This window comes from Lytechinus variegatus, chromosome 8 (genome assembly GCF_018143015.1).
Source record: "Lytechinus variegatus isolate NC3 chromosome 8, Lvar_3.0, whole genome shotgun sequence".
Lineage (NCBI taxonomy): Eukaryota > Metazoa > Echinodermata > Echinoidea > Temnopleuroida > Toxopneustidae > Lytechinus > Lytechinus variegatus.
In genome coordinates this window covers 23,215,178-23,230,331 of record NC_054747.1, presented here as the reverse complement: position 1 = coordinate 23,230,331, position 15,154 = coordinate 23,215,178, and the positions used below count along the sequence as shown (strand labels likewise).

At 40.2% G+C, this 15,154-nt stretch overlaps 2 protein-coding genes across 4 annotated transcripts in view; both read right to left on the bottom strand.

Annotated features, from left to right (window-relative positions):
* The window catches only part of LOC121420184 (gastrula zinc finger protein XlCGF57.1-like), a 64,379-nt gene that overhangs the window by 30,998 nt on the left and 18,227 nt on the right, over positions 1 to 15,154 (bottom strand). For all 3 annotated transcript variants that reach the window (XR_005970717.1, XR_005970718.1, XM_041614733.1), the window contains one exon: positions 27 to 105. Coding sequence is in view for 1 of the 3 variants with exons in the window: in XM_041614733.1 (XP_041470667.1) it covers positions 27 to 105 (79 nt within the window). In the remaining 2 variants the exon portion in view is untranslated. The remainder of the gene's footprint in view (positions 1 to 26; positions 106 to 15,154) is intronic.
* On the bottom strand, positions 10,298 to 12,996 carry LOC121420186. The gene is made up of 2 exons (XM_041614734.1): positions 12,447 to 12,996; positions 10,298 to 12,341 (listed from the first exon to the last, which is right to left on the bottom strand). Exons 1-2 carry the CDS (start codon positions 12,857 to 12,859, stop codon positions 12,314 to 12,316), a joined length of 441 nt encoding a protein of 146 aa, XP_041470668.1. The 5' UTR covers positions 12,860 to 12,996; the 3' UTR covers positions 10,298 to 12,313.

Here is a 15,154-nt window from a genome sequence, read left to right as displayed (position 1 = left end):
CTCCCAAAATACCAGTGTATCTTACCTGTGTATTCCATTGGTCTTGAGCTGTATCAGGGTTGGTCATGTCTTCATCTACTTCCTGTTTGATGGTGAAGGTTGAACCTAGTATAAACAGATAAATAGTAAGCAAATAATGAAGATATGTTATGGGTCCTTCGGTCGTCAGTTTTACCTTTACACATCATTTGGTTTAGTATGACCCCCGCCGGGGGGGGGGGGGGGGGTGGGGGCACTTCCATCGACAAGTGGATACCATGCGCGACCATGGGGTGTTGAAAAGCACCCTAAATACAGATATTCCATATTCTGAAAATGCACCCCATAACTAGTATTGGCATGTGGAACCCTGCCCTTAACAAGTATCGGAAACAAAGCGATAACCCGCAAGTGAAAACCCGCAAGTGAAAACCCGAACCGTATAATCCAATAATTTACAAGCGGGACCCGCTGACCAGTCGGATCTTAACCCGCAAGTCAATTCATCTTTGAAAAATGAAATACCCGCAGAGCTCAAGCATTTTGGACTCTTGTTCATCCCCTCAAATCTCTGTCTCACGCAACTATCACAGCCTATCCCAATACATTGAACACAATGTCTGTGATCTCACTCAAATTCACAGAAAATCTCACGCATAGCTGGTCTTTGAACTTGGCATATCTGCACCCGGTATATTATTTCTGCAATCCCCACGATATACAGGCTCAAATCAGGAAAATATATGCCAACTACTAACCTAGCCTAGAGTGAATTTACTTACAATTTGTAAATTCGCCTTTTATCTCGGAGAGAATTTTTTTTGGGTGACTTTGTACCACGAAATGGGTCTGCTCTGATCTCAAAATTGACAGCATTACGCAATTAACTCCTTGGATCGGAGCCGCAGCTCAGCGCGTGCTAGACAGCTGGCAGCTGTCTGTTTCGAGGAGTTTTTTAACATTTCTTAATTTCTCCTCGTACACAGACGGCTCGCTATCATGCAGCCACCATTAGGGGCTCTTCAATTTTTGTCTTTAATGAATAAAAATTTTGAAAATTAACGCGACCAAAATGCAAATTTATATTCCCTCTTGGCATTAATTGCCAAAAAACGGAGAAAAATGAAGTTAAAACGAACAAAAACAGTGACTTACCTCGGCTATTGCGCAAATTCATTTCCCCACTTTATCCAATCTTAAGTATGATGGTGGGCCCCAAGTCTGCGCACTTAACAATTTGAATTAAGATTTAATATGAAGTCCTTCTTATTTCACAAAATCTTTCAATTAATAATGTTCCTTATATTATTATGAGTAAGTGTACAAAATTTCTCATGAAAAAATGAAAGAAAATATAGGATTTTCTTGAAAAAACCTCGGGATGTCATTTTCAGATTGAAAAAAAATGGTACCCCATGTCTGCTCACTCATTCACTTTGTACACGATTCAGGCTGCATTTTGAGGCCGTCACAAGAAATGCCCGAAATTCGTTATTTTCCCATCATTTTGAGTCAGATTTTTTATGAATACCTGTCTATGTATTGCATGTGTAAAGTTCGTACTCGTTGCATATCTTCTCTTACTAGAATCACGCAGATACGCGGGTGCGCAGACTTGGGAGACCGCGCAGACATGGGGGAACTGACCATACATAAACATATGGCCATTGAGTCCCCTGTACAGATCGCACTAGAACTTCGGTCTCTGTATTTGGTGAGTGAAGCCAACGGAGTTCAACTGAACAACCAACAAATCAGAGACTGAAGCTTTTGGTCTAAGCGCGTGCTAGCTGGCCCAAGCTGCCGGCCCAGCAAAGCTCGGCAATGTTGTTTCTCAGTCCAGGTCGGTCGACACAGCGACTCACAACAATCATAATTACAATATTCAATTCTATGGGACCTCGTCTATAAAATTGAAATAAATACCTGGATAATGATAGTCAATTTTTTCTTCTCGTATATCTCCATATTATTTCCTTCTGTTTTTGCATTTCATTCGATAAAATGTGATTGCTTTTGACTGCGCGGCACTGGCGCGGGCGACGGGGGCCTTGGACCGGGCTTATTGTAAAAAGGATGGTCCTCGGAAAGGACTTCGGAACTACAAATGTTCGTGAAAACGGGGGTCCTTGAGTGCATCCCTATGGAATGGTCATGTGTGCATGATGCAGCTAGCGCGGCCTCCACCGGGAGAGCTGAGGCGAGCTAGGACAGCGCTCTGCGGCCGCTTTTCACCAAAATTGCAGCTCATTGTAGCACTAGCAGATCAATGCGATCGAAACGGCGTAACGAAAAAATATGCGATGCTTTGGAGCGGATTTCTTTATTTTCTCGATAAGAAGAAAGTGCTATAGCTTGGAGCGGCTTTCTTTGTTCTTCTCAATAAGACAAAAAGTTTCCAGCCCCTGGCCCCCCTCCCTTTGGGGACAGATTTCTGCTTCATTCTCCCCATCGTGATCTCTTTTCAAGCTCCCAATTTAGTTTCTTCTTTAAAGGTCAAGTCCACCCCAGCAAAATGTTGATTTGAATGAATAGAGAAAATCAAACTAGCATAACGCTGAAAATTTCATCAAAATCGGCTGTAAAATAAGAAAGTTATGGCATTTTAAAGGTTCGCTTATTTTTCACAAAACAGTGATATGCACAACTCAGTGACATGCAAAATAGTTGGTCAATGATGTCCATCACTCACTAATTCTTTTGTTTTTTATTGTTTGAATTATGCAATATTTCATTTCTTACAGATTTGACCATTGGGACCGACTTGACTGAATCTATTAAACAATGCTAATTCCACATGTTCAGGGAGGAATTAATCACTGTTTCACTTGACATATTGAAACTTGAAATATAGAATATTTCATAAGATACAAAAGAAGCAGTGAGTGGATAACGTCATCAGTCTCTTCATTTGCATACCAACCAGGATGTGCATATAACTGTCCGGTGAAATTAAGCGAAACTTTGAAATGTCATAACTTTCTGATTTTGATGAAATGTTCAGTGTTATGCTTGTTGGATTTTTCTCTTTTTATTAAAATCAATTTTTCATTAGGGTGCACTCCCTCCCTCCCTGTCTTTCTTTCAAGTTTGTCTCTCACTCTCACAAATCTTTCTCTCATGATATAGCCCTCTCTCTGTGGATACACAATCATATATATACACACACACACACAAAGGCATATTTTTAAAGATACACTCACAAACACACCTCACGCATGCATTCGCAAGGTAGTATAAATGTACATATTCATACATCATGTATACACAAACCCAAGCACACACTGGTACCCCACACACACACTCTTCCCTCAATCCCTTTCCCACTTTTCGCAATGCATAATCAAATTCACATATTTTTTTTTCAGTTGTATAAAAAAGGTTTATTAAAAAAGCATGCGTCATCTTAATATATAAAAGTCTCTTTTCAACACGAAAATACCCACCCAAGAAAATATCAAATGAGCAATGAGCCAGGTTCGTAACATAAGAAATGGAATAATTCTAACAAAAATGGCTTTACATGAACAACATTTTGTTTGATAGTATTTTGACTACTGTGACTGGTAAAATCTGAGAAATTAGTAAAACAAAATCAAGTTATAGTTCCTGTGGTGTAAATAATACTTTAATTGTAATATTCTACCGAGATAATACAAAAATAAGTATTCTGGACTAAAAAACCATCCACCCAACAATACTGTAGTAATTGCTCCTATCATTATCTACCTTCACTTTGGCTCCAGTTTTGAGTTGGTACACACTTCCAATTTAAGCTTCCAAATAGCCAAGTAAAACCATAGTAAAGGGCTTTGAGCAGTAGTAAGATTGATAACGTGCTATATACATGTAAATGCAAATTATTTATTTTATTGTTCTTATTATTATGATTGACCCGAGTAAGACTGGAGGAGGGTAAGGGTTAGAAATTGGGGGGCCTTATTTAGTTCATTAGAGCAAACCTTCGATTTTAAAGCCTATGTATAGCTTTGGTAAAGGGTCAATAATGTGATTGATAATCGAATATCATCTAATATGACAGTCTTACTGAAGCGTAGAGACCGTTAGATATTTTTCCAACTGCATTTCTCTGAGGAAATTCAAATATTCAAATCTTGGATATATAGCGCCCTCTCTCGGCGATGCTTGTTTTAAATTTAAGAAATGGGCATTCAAGCGCTTATCTTATAAATTTAGTGATTAGATATCCAAAAGTTACAAAGACCATATCTTGAAAGTTTCAGCCAATTCCATGATTTGGAATAGGATTTAATTGAAAGACAAAAACACACAGGTATTTTAATTTGATCGGGTGACCCGATCAAGTTAAATTTCCATGTAAAATCGCAAAATTTATCCCGTAAAACACATTTTCATTTCATATCCTCCACATCATAACTGTTATAGGGCATATCTTTTCATATTAGCTAGCAATTAATTGGAATAGTGATAGGTGCATTTTGGTGGATTTACCAAAACTATACACAAGCTTTAAGCACAAAGTAGCACAATCAATTAGTGATGAGATTTTTTTTAATTTGATCTTAATGTTTGTAGATTATGCCACGGGCAACACGCATCACATTGCGTAGTGGACGGCCAAAAACACAAGCGGGTGAGCTGAATGAGCACCCCAATCTTCTTGGGTATCAAAGTGGACATTATTAGAGTGGACACTACAGGACATGTTTTAAACAAGAACATGGGAATCCTAGACAGAGAAATCAGGTGGTTTGAAAATCCAGGAGGTAGTTTACGGTTTCAGCTTTCAAACGTCTGTGGCGGAATTCTACAAAAAGGTCAGAACCGTTCTCAAACTCCCTCCAAGAGAACCAAGAAACGCTACAGTTCTCTGATTATTTTGAGCGAAGTCACTTTTGGTTGGTGGGACATCGCAACCATACAGGATTGTGAGTTTCTACTAATTGGCAAATCGTCATTTTTCCAGTACAAAATTTATAACTGACAATGTGTTCTACATAATCATCTCTTTTCGGAAAATCTCACAATGAGAACAAATCTAGGGGTTTTCTCCTGTGTGCGTGTCCTTAAATGACGTGTATGACAGCTCTGTTTACAAAATCCATTTTCACAGTGAGAGCAACGATAAGGGTTTTTTTCTGCAGCATGTGTTCTTATGAGTTGCAAGATCACTCTTTTTTGCAAATACCTTTCCACAATATGATCAAATACGGGGTTATTCTCCTTTATATGTTCTTATAATATGACAGGTTGGATTGCCCTTTTCAGCAAACCTCTTATCAGAATGAGGGCAAATATAGGGGTTTTCTCCTGTGTGTGTTCATATATGACAGGTAAGATCAATCTTTTTAGCAAATCCCTTCTCACAATGAGTGCAAATATAGGGTTTTTCTCCCAAATGTGTTCTTAAATGATGGGTAAGATTGCCCTTTTGAGAAAATCCTCTTTCACAAAGAGAGCAACGATAAGGTTTTTCTCCTCTGCGCCAGTATGTTGTGTTAGTATAATAATGATGATTCGATATTGTGGTGTGTTGTGGTGGTATGTAGCTATTACACCAACGGAGGTCTAACCCCTTTTATTTAATAGTGAGCTAGTTACGAATCATCATGAATTTGTTATACAGATTATATTGTAAAAGAGGAGAGAAAAGTAAGAGGCAGTCACGCCAGTATGTTATATTAGTAATAATGATGATTCGATGTTGCAACCGCTAAGTGTAAGCGCGCCACCTTGTGTTGGTCTCTTGGCCATGGTCATAAAAGACAGTCACACGTAATCTCAATATTGTCTAGTTTATTCACTTATAAAGTCTTACTTTATTAACCCTTGGCACTGTGTGTTCTTATATGACGAGTAAGATCGCCCTTTTGAGAAAATCCTCTTTCACAATGAGAGCAACAATAAGTTCTTTTCCTCTGTGTGTTCTTATATGACGGGTAAGATCGCCCTTTTGAGAAAATCCTCTTTCACAAAGAGAGCAAATATTGAGTTTTGATCCAGTATGTATTCTAATATGAATTGTATTCTAATATGAATTGTAAGTGTTCTCATCAGAGAATCCCTTCTCACAATGAGAACAAAAATACATTTTTTTCTCCTGTATGTGTCCTAATATGATATGTAAGACCGACATTGTTAGAAAATCTCTTGTCACAATGAGAGCAACGATAAGGTTATTCTCCTGTGTGTGTCCTTCTATGACAGAAAAGATGACTCTTTAGAAAATCTCTGACCACAATGAGAGCAAACATGGGGTTTTTCTCCAGTGTGTGTTCTGGGGCTGCCTGTTTCACTAAGTGCTAAGATGCGTCTTAAGCATCCATAAGTCCGGTTATAGGACTTAGTATAAGATGCATCTTAGCGGGAGTTTCACAAAGACCACCAAGACACGTACCGTACTTAGTACCCATTTAACTAAGTTGCATACAGAGCGTAGCCTACGTCTCGTTGAGACGTAGGAACTGTTCTTAGTGTAATGTCATGTGATAAATTTATTATCAAATTCAAGGGCATGTAATTAATTAGACAGTGTGAATAGAAATGAGCGATAGTACTGCCATATACTATATAGAGATCTAGATCTAGTGTACATCCACACTATTCTCACGTACGACCAATTGTGTAGATCTAGGCCTAGAATCTACAAAATATTAATTTCAATTTATAAATAGGTCTAGGGTCTAGACTAGTCTACATCTAGGTCTATAATGCAGAAATATTTTCAGTTTTATTGCTAACACTACTAAGAGTAACAGTTACATTAACAATCTTGTCCAATTCAGTTCTAGGCTAGAGGTCTACTTCTATTCTAGTTCTACTAGTAGGCCTAGATCTACTAGAGTCTAGGCCTAGAGTCTAGAGTTCTAGATCTATCATCTAGATCTAATTCTATGTGACTGTCCCCTGACCCTGCTAGATCTAGAAATCTACTTGATACTGGTAGTACTGCCACTGGTACTGCTACTGCTAGTATTGATTATAGACCCTGTCCCTAGATCTAAATAAATCTAAGAGTAAGACTAAGTTGCTCACTAAGGACCGTAGGTCGGGAGCAGGCCTAAACCTAGAGAGTCTAGGCCTACTACTACTTGTCTAGGGTATAGTCTAGGCCCAACTAAAAGTCTAAGAGTAACTCAGTAAGACTAAGATTAACATTAGATTTAGATCTAGATCTCTACTAGATCTATTAGTATCTACAAGTACTAGGCCTTCTGGTAAGTTGTACTTGTAGCCAGGCCTAGACCAAAAATTATGTCTCTTTAGACTTTACGCCTTTAGTTTCGTTCGTTAGCCTCTTACTCCGAGTCTGATGGGGTAGGGTCGGTCTTAAGAGAGGAGCCGACCCTACCCAAATCAGCGGCTAACGAACAAAAGAGACAGAAATTTTCGGTCTAGGCCTACTGCAAGTACCCCGGGCCAGTACTGATACTAGACCTAGGCCTACTACAACTTAGTCTAGTTAATAGTTTGGTCGTGCATGAGAAATAGCATGATTGTAATCCACGACCACAGACTGACAGCTACAGCGGGCTCGCTACCGCCACAAGCACAGTTCACTGTCAATCATTAATTAATAAATCGGCAGCGATTCGTCGAGGTATCAAATACAACTTCCATCACTAACTTCCCCTGCATACATTTCACTTTCAATATTTTACTTCTAGATCTTATGTTGTCTTAAAAAAAGATTAATACCATACCTTCCCCATTATACTCCTACAGTAGGTCAAAATTATGTTAAAGTGACAAAATTCCTCCTTTCACTTTTTAGTCGCAGACGAAAACTTGCGGGAAATTACTACTTTTTATCTTCACACAAGGTCGAAGGTCACGAAATTAGGCTTCATAGACTCAAAATCGAGACATTTTATTATTGAAGACGCGTCGCACACATGACTTAGTAAAGAACTGTTTAGTGGAACTGACACACCAACAGGACGTCAGTAAGACCCGTCTTAGTGTATGAAGCGTCGCAGCGACACTAAGTCCCGTTACACTAAGTACTGTTTAGTGATACAGGCCCCTGATATGATTTGTAAGATTGAACTTGTCAGAAAATCTCTTTCACAATGAGAGCAACGATTAGGTTTTTCTCCTGTGTGTTCTTATATGACGGGTAAGATCGCCCTTTTGAGAAAATCCTCTTTCACAATGAGAGCAACGATAAGGTTTTTCTCCTGTGTGTGTTCTAATATGACTGGTAAGATGACTCTTTTTAGTAAATTTCTTCTCACAATGAGAGCAAATATATGGCTTTTCTCTAGTATGTGTTCTAATATGATTTGTAAGAACAGCCTTGTCAAAAAATCTCTTGTCACAATGAGAGCAACGATAAGGTTTTTCTCCTGTGTATGTTCTTATATGACGGGAAAGAAGACTCTTTTTAGAAAATCTCTGATCACAATGAGAGCAAATATAGGGTTTTTCTCCAGTGTGTGTTCTGAAATGATTTGTAAGATTGACCTTGTCTGAAAATCTCTTGTCACAATAAGAGCAATGATAAGGTTTTTCTCCTGTGTGTGTTCTTATATGACGGGTAAGAGTGGACTTGTCAGTAAATCTCTTCTCACAATGAGAGCAAATATAGGGTTTTGATCCAGTATGTGTTCTAATATGACAGGTAAGATCATTCTTTTTAGAAAATCTCTTCTCACAATAAGAGCAACGATGAAATTTCTCTCCAGTGTGTGTGCTCATATGACGGGTAAGATCACCCTTTTGAGAAAATCCTCTTTCACAAAGAGAGCAAATATGGGGATTTTCTCCAGTATGTGTTCTAATATGATTTGTAAGAATGGTCTTGTCAGAAAATCTCTTGTCACAATGAGAGCAAATATAGGGTTTTTCTCCTGTGTGTGTTCTAATATGATTTGTAAGAGTGGTCTTGTCAGAAAATCTCTTCTCACAATAAGAGCAATGATAAGGATTTTCTCCTGAGTGTATTCTTATATGATGGGTAAGATCGCCCTTTCGAGAAAATCTCTTCTCACATTGAGGGCAAATATAGGGTTTTTTCTCCTGTATGTGTTCTAATATGATTTGTAAGAGTGGTCTTGTGAGAAAATCTTTTCTGGCAATGAGAACAAATATAGGGTTTTTCTCCTGTGTGTGTTCGTATATGCTGGGTAAGATCACTTTTTTTAACAAATCCCTTCTCACAATGAGAGCAAATATAGGGTTTTTCTCTCCTGTGTGTATTCTTATATGACGGGTAAGATCGCCCTTTTGAGAAAATCCCCTCTCACAATGAGAGCAGATAAAGGTTTTTTTTCCTGTATGTGTTCTTATATGATGGGTAAGATCACTCTTTTGAGAACATCCCTTGTCACAATGAGAACTATAAGATTCTTCTCCAGTGTGTGTGCTCACATGGGTCATAAGAGTATCCCTACATTCAAAATTCTTATGACAATGGGGGCACTTGAAGCATCTGTCTCCAATCTCTGTCCAAGCATGACTAGAAAACTCAACTTCCCTAGAGTGTGTTTTATTATGTAGAACTAAAGAATTCTCATCTGTAAATGTCTTATTGCATTGTAAACACGGATGGGACTCATCTTCACTGCATTCTGTCATGGATGATTGTTTCATGTCCTCTCCATCCAAAAGATCTTTATCTGGAATGAAAACAAAATCATTTCATTCAACACTAAGACATAATCTATTGTGAGTGCTCTATCCTTTGAAGGACCTTTGAAAGACCAAACTTTGTCGAGGTCTTACAGTAGTCTACAAGATAATTGAAACATGTCATTTTCTGTGGAATGGCTCAGAAAGACCCCTCAAAGAATTCTGAAAGACTGATGGATATTTCTTATCTTTTTGGTCTTTGACTAATCCTATAGAGATCTTTCAACGGTCTTAAAGAGATCTTTTATGCAAAAAGTGATCTTTCAGAATTCTTTCCAAGGACCCTCCTTGGTCCCTCAATTATATTTCATATTGATCTTTCACAAGCCCTCCAGCGATCTCTGTGAAAATCTTGACTGTCAAAAGATCATGCAAAAACTGATAAGAAATTTGAAAGTTCATTGAAAGATTACTGAAAGACTGCTGAAATCCAAAAAAAATATTTTCCAGTAAGACAGCTGAAAGACTGTTTTGAACCATTTCCAAAGGTTTTGGAGATCATGGAGACCATGAAGTCCACTGAAAGAGCCATCAGGAATCGTGAAAGACCTCAGAGATCTTTGAAAGAAGGTCACTTGGAAGATCATGCAAGTTTCATGGTCTCACAGCAGTCTTTCATAGGTCTTGCCAGGCCTGAGAGTGGCCCTTTTAAAAAAAATCTGTTTTTTGTAAATGTAGGGAGCGAAGTGACCAGAGTCTCACGCCTAATGCCTAGGTCACATAGCCCGGCCGATGAGGTTCCGATGAGCCAGCGATGCGATTTTAGCCGGACACCGGCCGGACTCCCGTGGTCACCGGCCGGCGTTTGGGGCTAAAAACCGCATCGGTGGCAGCTCGGGGAAATTTAACTTCGGAGTTAAAAATTCGACGGGCTCTCACCGAGCTCCCTCATCGAAGCCCCATCCTTACCACATCGGAATACGCATCGGCCGGTGTACGACCGAGTATCGGCCGGTGTCCCGTGCCAGTTTATGTTTATTGCCATATTTATTGTGTATGTGGTAACATCCAAGGTATGAAAACTAAAGTTCTGTCGTTGTCTTTATTGTTTTTATCTTTTTAACATCTTAGAGCAATAAACTGAGAACTCAAAAGGTAAAACAAAGTTAATTTAGAAGGAAAGAAAATGTCATTTAGAAGGTTTTATAGAACACACCATAAAAATTGGTTAATTTTAACAAAGTTGCATAGATCAAAAGTTAAACAGTACTCAAGTAAAAATTAATATTTCGTAAGACTTTATCTGATATGTAAACAATGGAGATCCTTCCTCATTATGAAAAAACACATACTTTTTAAAAGGTGAAAACATATTAATGGGCAATCATTTGAAGCCTATTACAAAATTACAAAGCTAATCATATTGGTTGATACAAGTGTTTTTCTTTATGAAAGGTTAGTTTTTAAAGGTGAAAGAAAAGATACAATGACGATTATTCTTTGATTAAAAATAATTCAATCACAATGAATGTGTTGCTGTTGTATTATTTACACACATCTCATCTTATTCATACTGGTGTATTTTAATATTGATTTTATTCTTTCAAACAGGTTTGATTTCTTTTGGCATTTATTACTAGTGTTCAAATTAAAAAGAGCAAAGGCAATGTTTTAAGATTACCCAATAACAGATTTATTTGCAAACAACATACTGAATAATGGAAAGTATAACACATCAAAAATGCGTTAAGTCCTGAGAAGAATAATGGAATGTCTGTGGCTGCATCCGGTATACTGTAACAATATTAGACACAAGTTACTGCTGGTTTATTGCCACATCTTGCCATGGCACACTCCCGGCAGGACTGCAAAAGTAATTCTTGAGGTATGCGCGCAGTTCTTTGCCTGGTCGGGTCAATCTTGGCCCGTGCCCTGCTGCTTGCACATCTTCGAGCACGGCTTGGTCTCGCCATGCACCCGCGATGATCTGACCCTGCTCATCTTCCCGGTCGAGGTCAGCATTCTGAAGGTTGGGGTAACGAGTCCTCATGAGGTTGTGAAGGGTCATGCAGGCCTTGACGATCTTGGTAACTTTCGACGGTCTCAATCCCAGGGTTGTTAGCAGACATCTGAAGCGATTGGCGAATATACCAAACGCGTTTTCAACCACACGGCGTGCCCTGGAACACCGGTAGTTGTAGATCCGCTCGTCCCGTTTCAGGTGCCGATGAGGGTAAGGCTTCATCATGTATGGCCGTAGGGGGAAGGCGTCGTCTCCGACCAAGTAGTAGGGTGTGTCCTGGTCGTCATTTGGTAGGGGATCCGGCTGGGGTAGTCCGATCGTTCCCTCACGCAGACCTGGCTCCAGTCGCGACCGGTTAAAGATGCCGGCGTCGGAATACGACCCTGGTGACCCCCACATCCGCCCAGATGAACTTGTAGTCAGAGTTTACCACTGCAAGCATGACGATGGAAAAGAAGCCTTTGTAGTTGTAGTAAAGTGAGCCGTTCTTGGGGGGCTTCTTGATGGCGACATGTTTCCCATCGATCGCGCCACAACAGTGGGGAAAGTTCCATCTGTCTCCGAATCCCTCGGCTACCGGGCGCCACTCATCTTCTGTCTGGGGAGTGGCCCACATCTCGTCCTCGTATTCGTCGTAGATGGCCTGACAGACCTCGGGGACGAACAGAGAGATGGTGTTGTGTGGGACACGAAACGCGAACGCCAGATCATGATAGCTGCTTCCGGTCTCCAAGAACCTCAAGGTGATCGCCAGCTTTAGCCCAGGATCCAAGGGGTTCGATGCCTGCAACAGAAGAGGGTGAAATATGAATAAAATCAAACTAGAATAAATATGGATGGAAGACATTTCAGCACAATTTGACAGTAGGTTCATAAAGTGTAAACTTACGTTGTGGTCTTGGCAATGCGGGGGCCAACTCGGTCAAGCAACTCATAGAACATCTGTGGCACCATGCGGAGGTAGGATTTGAAGTCGGCAGCGTGCTCGGCCTCGAGTTCCCTCATGAGCGTCTCATACTGGCCGAAACGAGGTCTGCGTAGGATCCACTCGCGCACCCACCAACGTCTTATTCTTCTGCCGGCCCTCTGTCGCTCCCTCTCGGCTTCTTCGAGCAGTGCTGCCAGGACCAAGTTGTACTGGAACCTCGGCTGAGCTAGCTCGTGTTCTAACAACGCCATTCGTAGTCTTCTCGGTGCAGCCATAGTGATGAACTGACCATTCCAGGTAGGGTGGACATATATATACAGGTATGGAATAGCTGACCATCGGCCCCCCAAGTCCGAGGTACACCGGCCGAACATCGGCCGGGCAGTGTTCGAAGCCCGTTAACAACCCGGCCGGTGATCGCACGGTGTCCTTTAACCTGCTCGGGTACCGGCCGTATACCCCCCGATGTCCGGCCGACCATCGGCCGGTAGTTGCTGCCACATCGGCCGAAAAAAATCTCCACTTTTAAGACAGACTCCGGACTGTCATCGGCCGGTGTTTGGTCGGTCGCCTGTAGATTTCCGGACGGAGCCCGGTCACGTCACCGAGCTATGCCACCGATGAGGGGAGCTCGGCGACACCTCAAAAATCCACCGAGCTCCACCGATGCCGGACACCGGCCGGGCTATGTGACCTAGGCTTAACGGCCGAGGGTCCAGGGACAACGCCCCGGAGGGAGTTTCTACAGGCTCCCTTTTTAATTAGAAAAAATAATTTGAAGAATCAAGTTTTGGGCCAAGGCATATTTTTTAATGAAATAACTGTGTAGTAAAATCTGACTGAACCAAAAAAATCAAACATTTATCCATTCTATCAAGAGAAAAAAAGAGGCAAACACTGACAATCTTATTCATGTAATTTCACCACACAGCGGTTTCTAATTGAGGACAAGGTTATATCATAACCTTGTAGTTGTACATTGGATAAGCGAGGCAAGATCTACCTTCATAGATCTAGTCTGAAATAAATCTAATTGATAATTGATACATGTTTTTATTATCTAGATTATGATTTTTTTTAGATTTAGCCATGTGCTGCATGACTATGCTCCAGACGCCATTCGCGTACTTGACTTCCGTATAGCTTTTCCGGTTCCTGAATTTTCCGTATGGCACTCACTCACTTCCCACCCTTCCATCCACTAATTTTTCAACCCACTTCCAAGTCCATTTCTCACGAACTGTGGCGTCAATCCCTTTCACCCTCACCTCTTCACCTCGATCAAGAAATTTTTCGAAGAAAAGCCATAATTTTTCACAAACTTTTGTTTTTTTCGCTTGCACAGAAGTACTCCCGTATTGAGAAATCACAGTAATCATGCCCAGCGGTACCCAGGGAGCTCCGGCCCACAAACCGAGTTCCCTTGGTTATCCAAGCACCTGCATGCATGAACTGAATGCAGCCATCGCGCACGCACTGAGTACAAGCTGTTTCCTTCACTGCAACGCGTGAACGGTCTGGAGGGTAATACAAAATGGCAGCGCCCATGATCAATACCGACTGTGTGAACATCAAATAGCCATCGAAGAATCAAGTTTTCGATTGCTAGACAGCAATTTTCATAAAAAGTAACGACAGCAAGTTGCCAGAACTTACAACTTTGTTTGAATTTGGGCACAATGTGCCTTTCATTTCCTAGCAATTTTTCCGAATATGGCATTGAAAATAGACACCCTAAGAAAAAATATCGGGAACCGATAAATATCGGGGAAATCTCAGGCCTGGGTCTTGCTCTCAGTGCCTCCCAGGGAAACCATTTATTCACCAAACAGGATATTAACCTAGATTCTCAAATACATGAAATAAACAAGTGGAATGCCTCTGGCCATCTCACCTGCATCATGCGATTCAATATAGCCGCAGTGCTGACTTTGAAAACTACTATAACTTGCACAAGATGTTCAGTGATACTTGGTTACTCTTATGTCCATGTTTTATGAACAAGACTAATACACTTAGAGATATGGTAGTAATTCAACAAAGAAAAACCTATTCGGCTAAAGTTCATTGACCTTTGACCTTGGTCATGTGACCTGAAACTTGCACAGGATGATCAGTTTAACTTGACTACTATTGGGCAATTCCATAAAATATGTACGTCCGACCCCCTATACGTGGGATCTTCATGAAATTTTCTGTCTATGATTTCTTGTTCTTTGGACATTTCAACTAGCACATCAATGATGTGGAGCTCATCCGGCATCTCGCAACAAAATTTAACACAATTTTAATTTCAGCCCTGTTGACATTGTAGTGAATTATATTGGTGACATAAATTGAGGATATAGAAATTTGTGATCTTTGAATAAATTTCATATGAATTAAGTATTAATAATTATCTGTGTAGAAGTTTGGTGAATCTCAAAAAGTTCTACAAGATGGAAGAAAAAAGTAACAAATCAGTCAACAATTGAACGAGAAAAAGCATTTTATGTGAATTTTTAAAAATATAGATACATCAATTTCACATAAATTAGCATAACAAGTGGAATGCCTCTGGCCGTCTCACCTGCATCACGCGGTTCAATAGCATCAGTGCTGACTTTGAAAACTACTCTAATTCACACAAGATGTCCAGTGATACATGGTTACTTTTGTGTCCACTTTTT

Coding starts and splice junctions, on each gene's coding strand:
- LOC121420186 (XM_041614734.1), bottom strand. CDS start 12,859: ATGTTCGGCCGGTGTACCTCGGACTTGGGGGGCCGATGGTCAGCTATT. Junction 12,342..12,446: donor CGCATTGCCAAGACCACAAC/GTAAGTTTACAC, acceptor CTTCTGTTGCAG/GCATCGAACCCCTTGGATCC.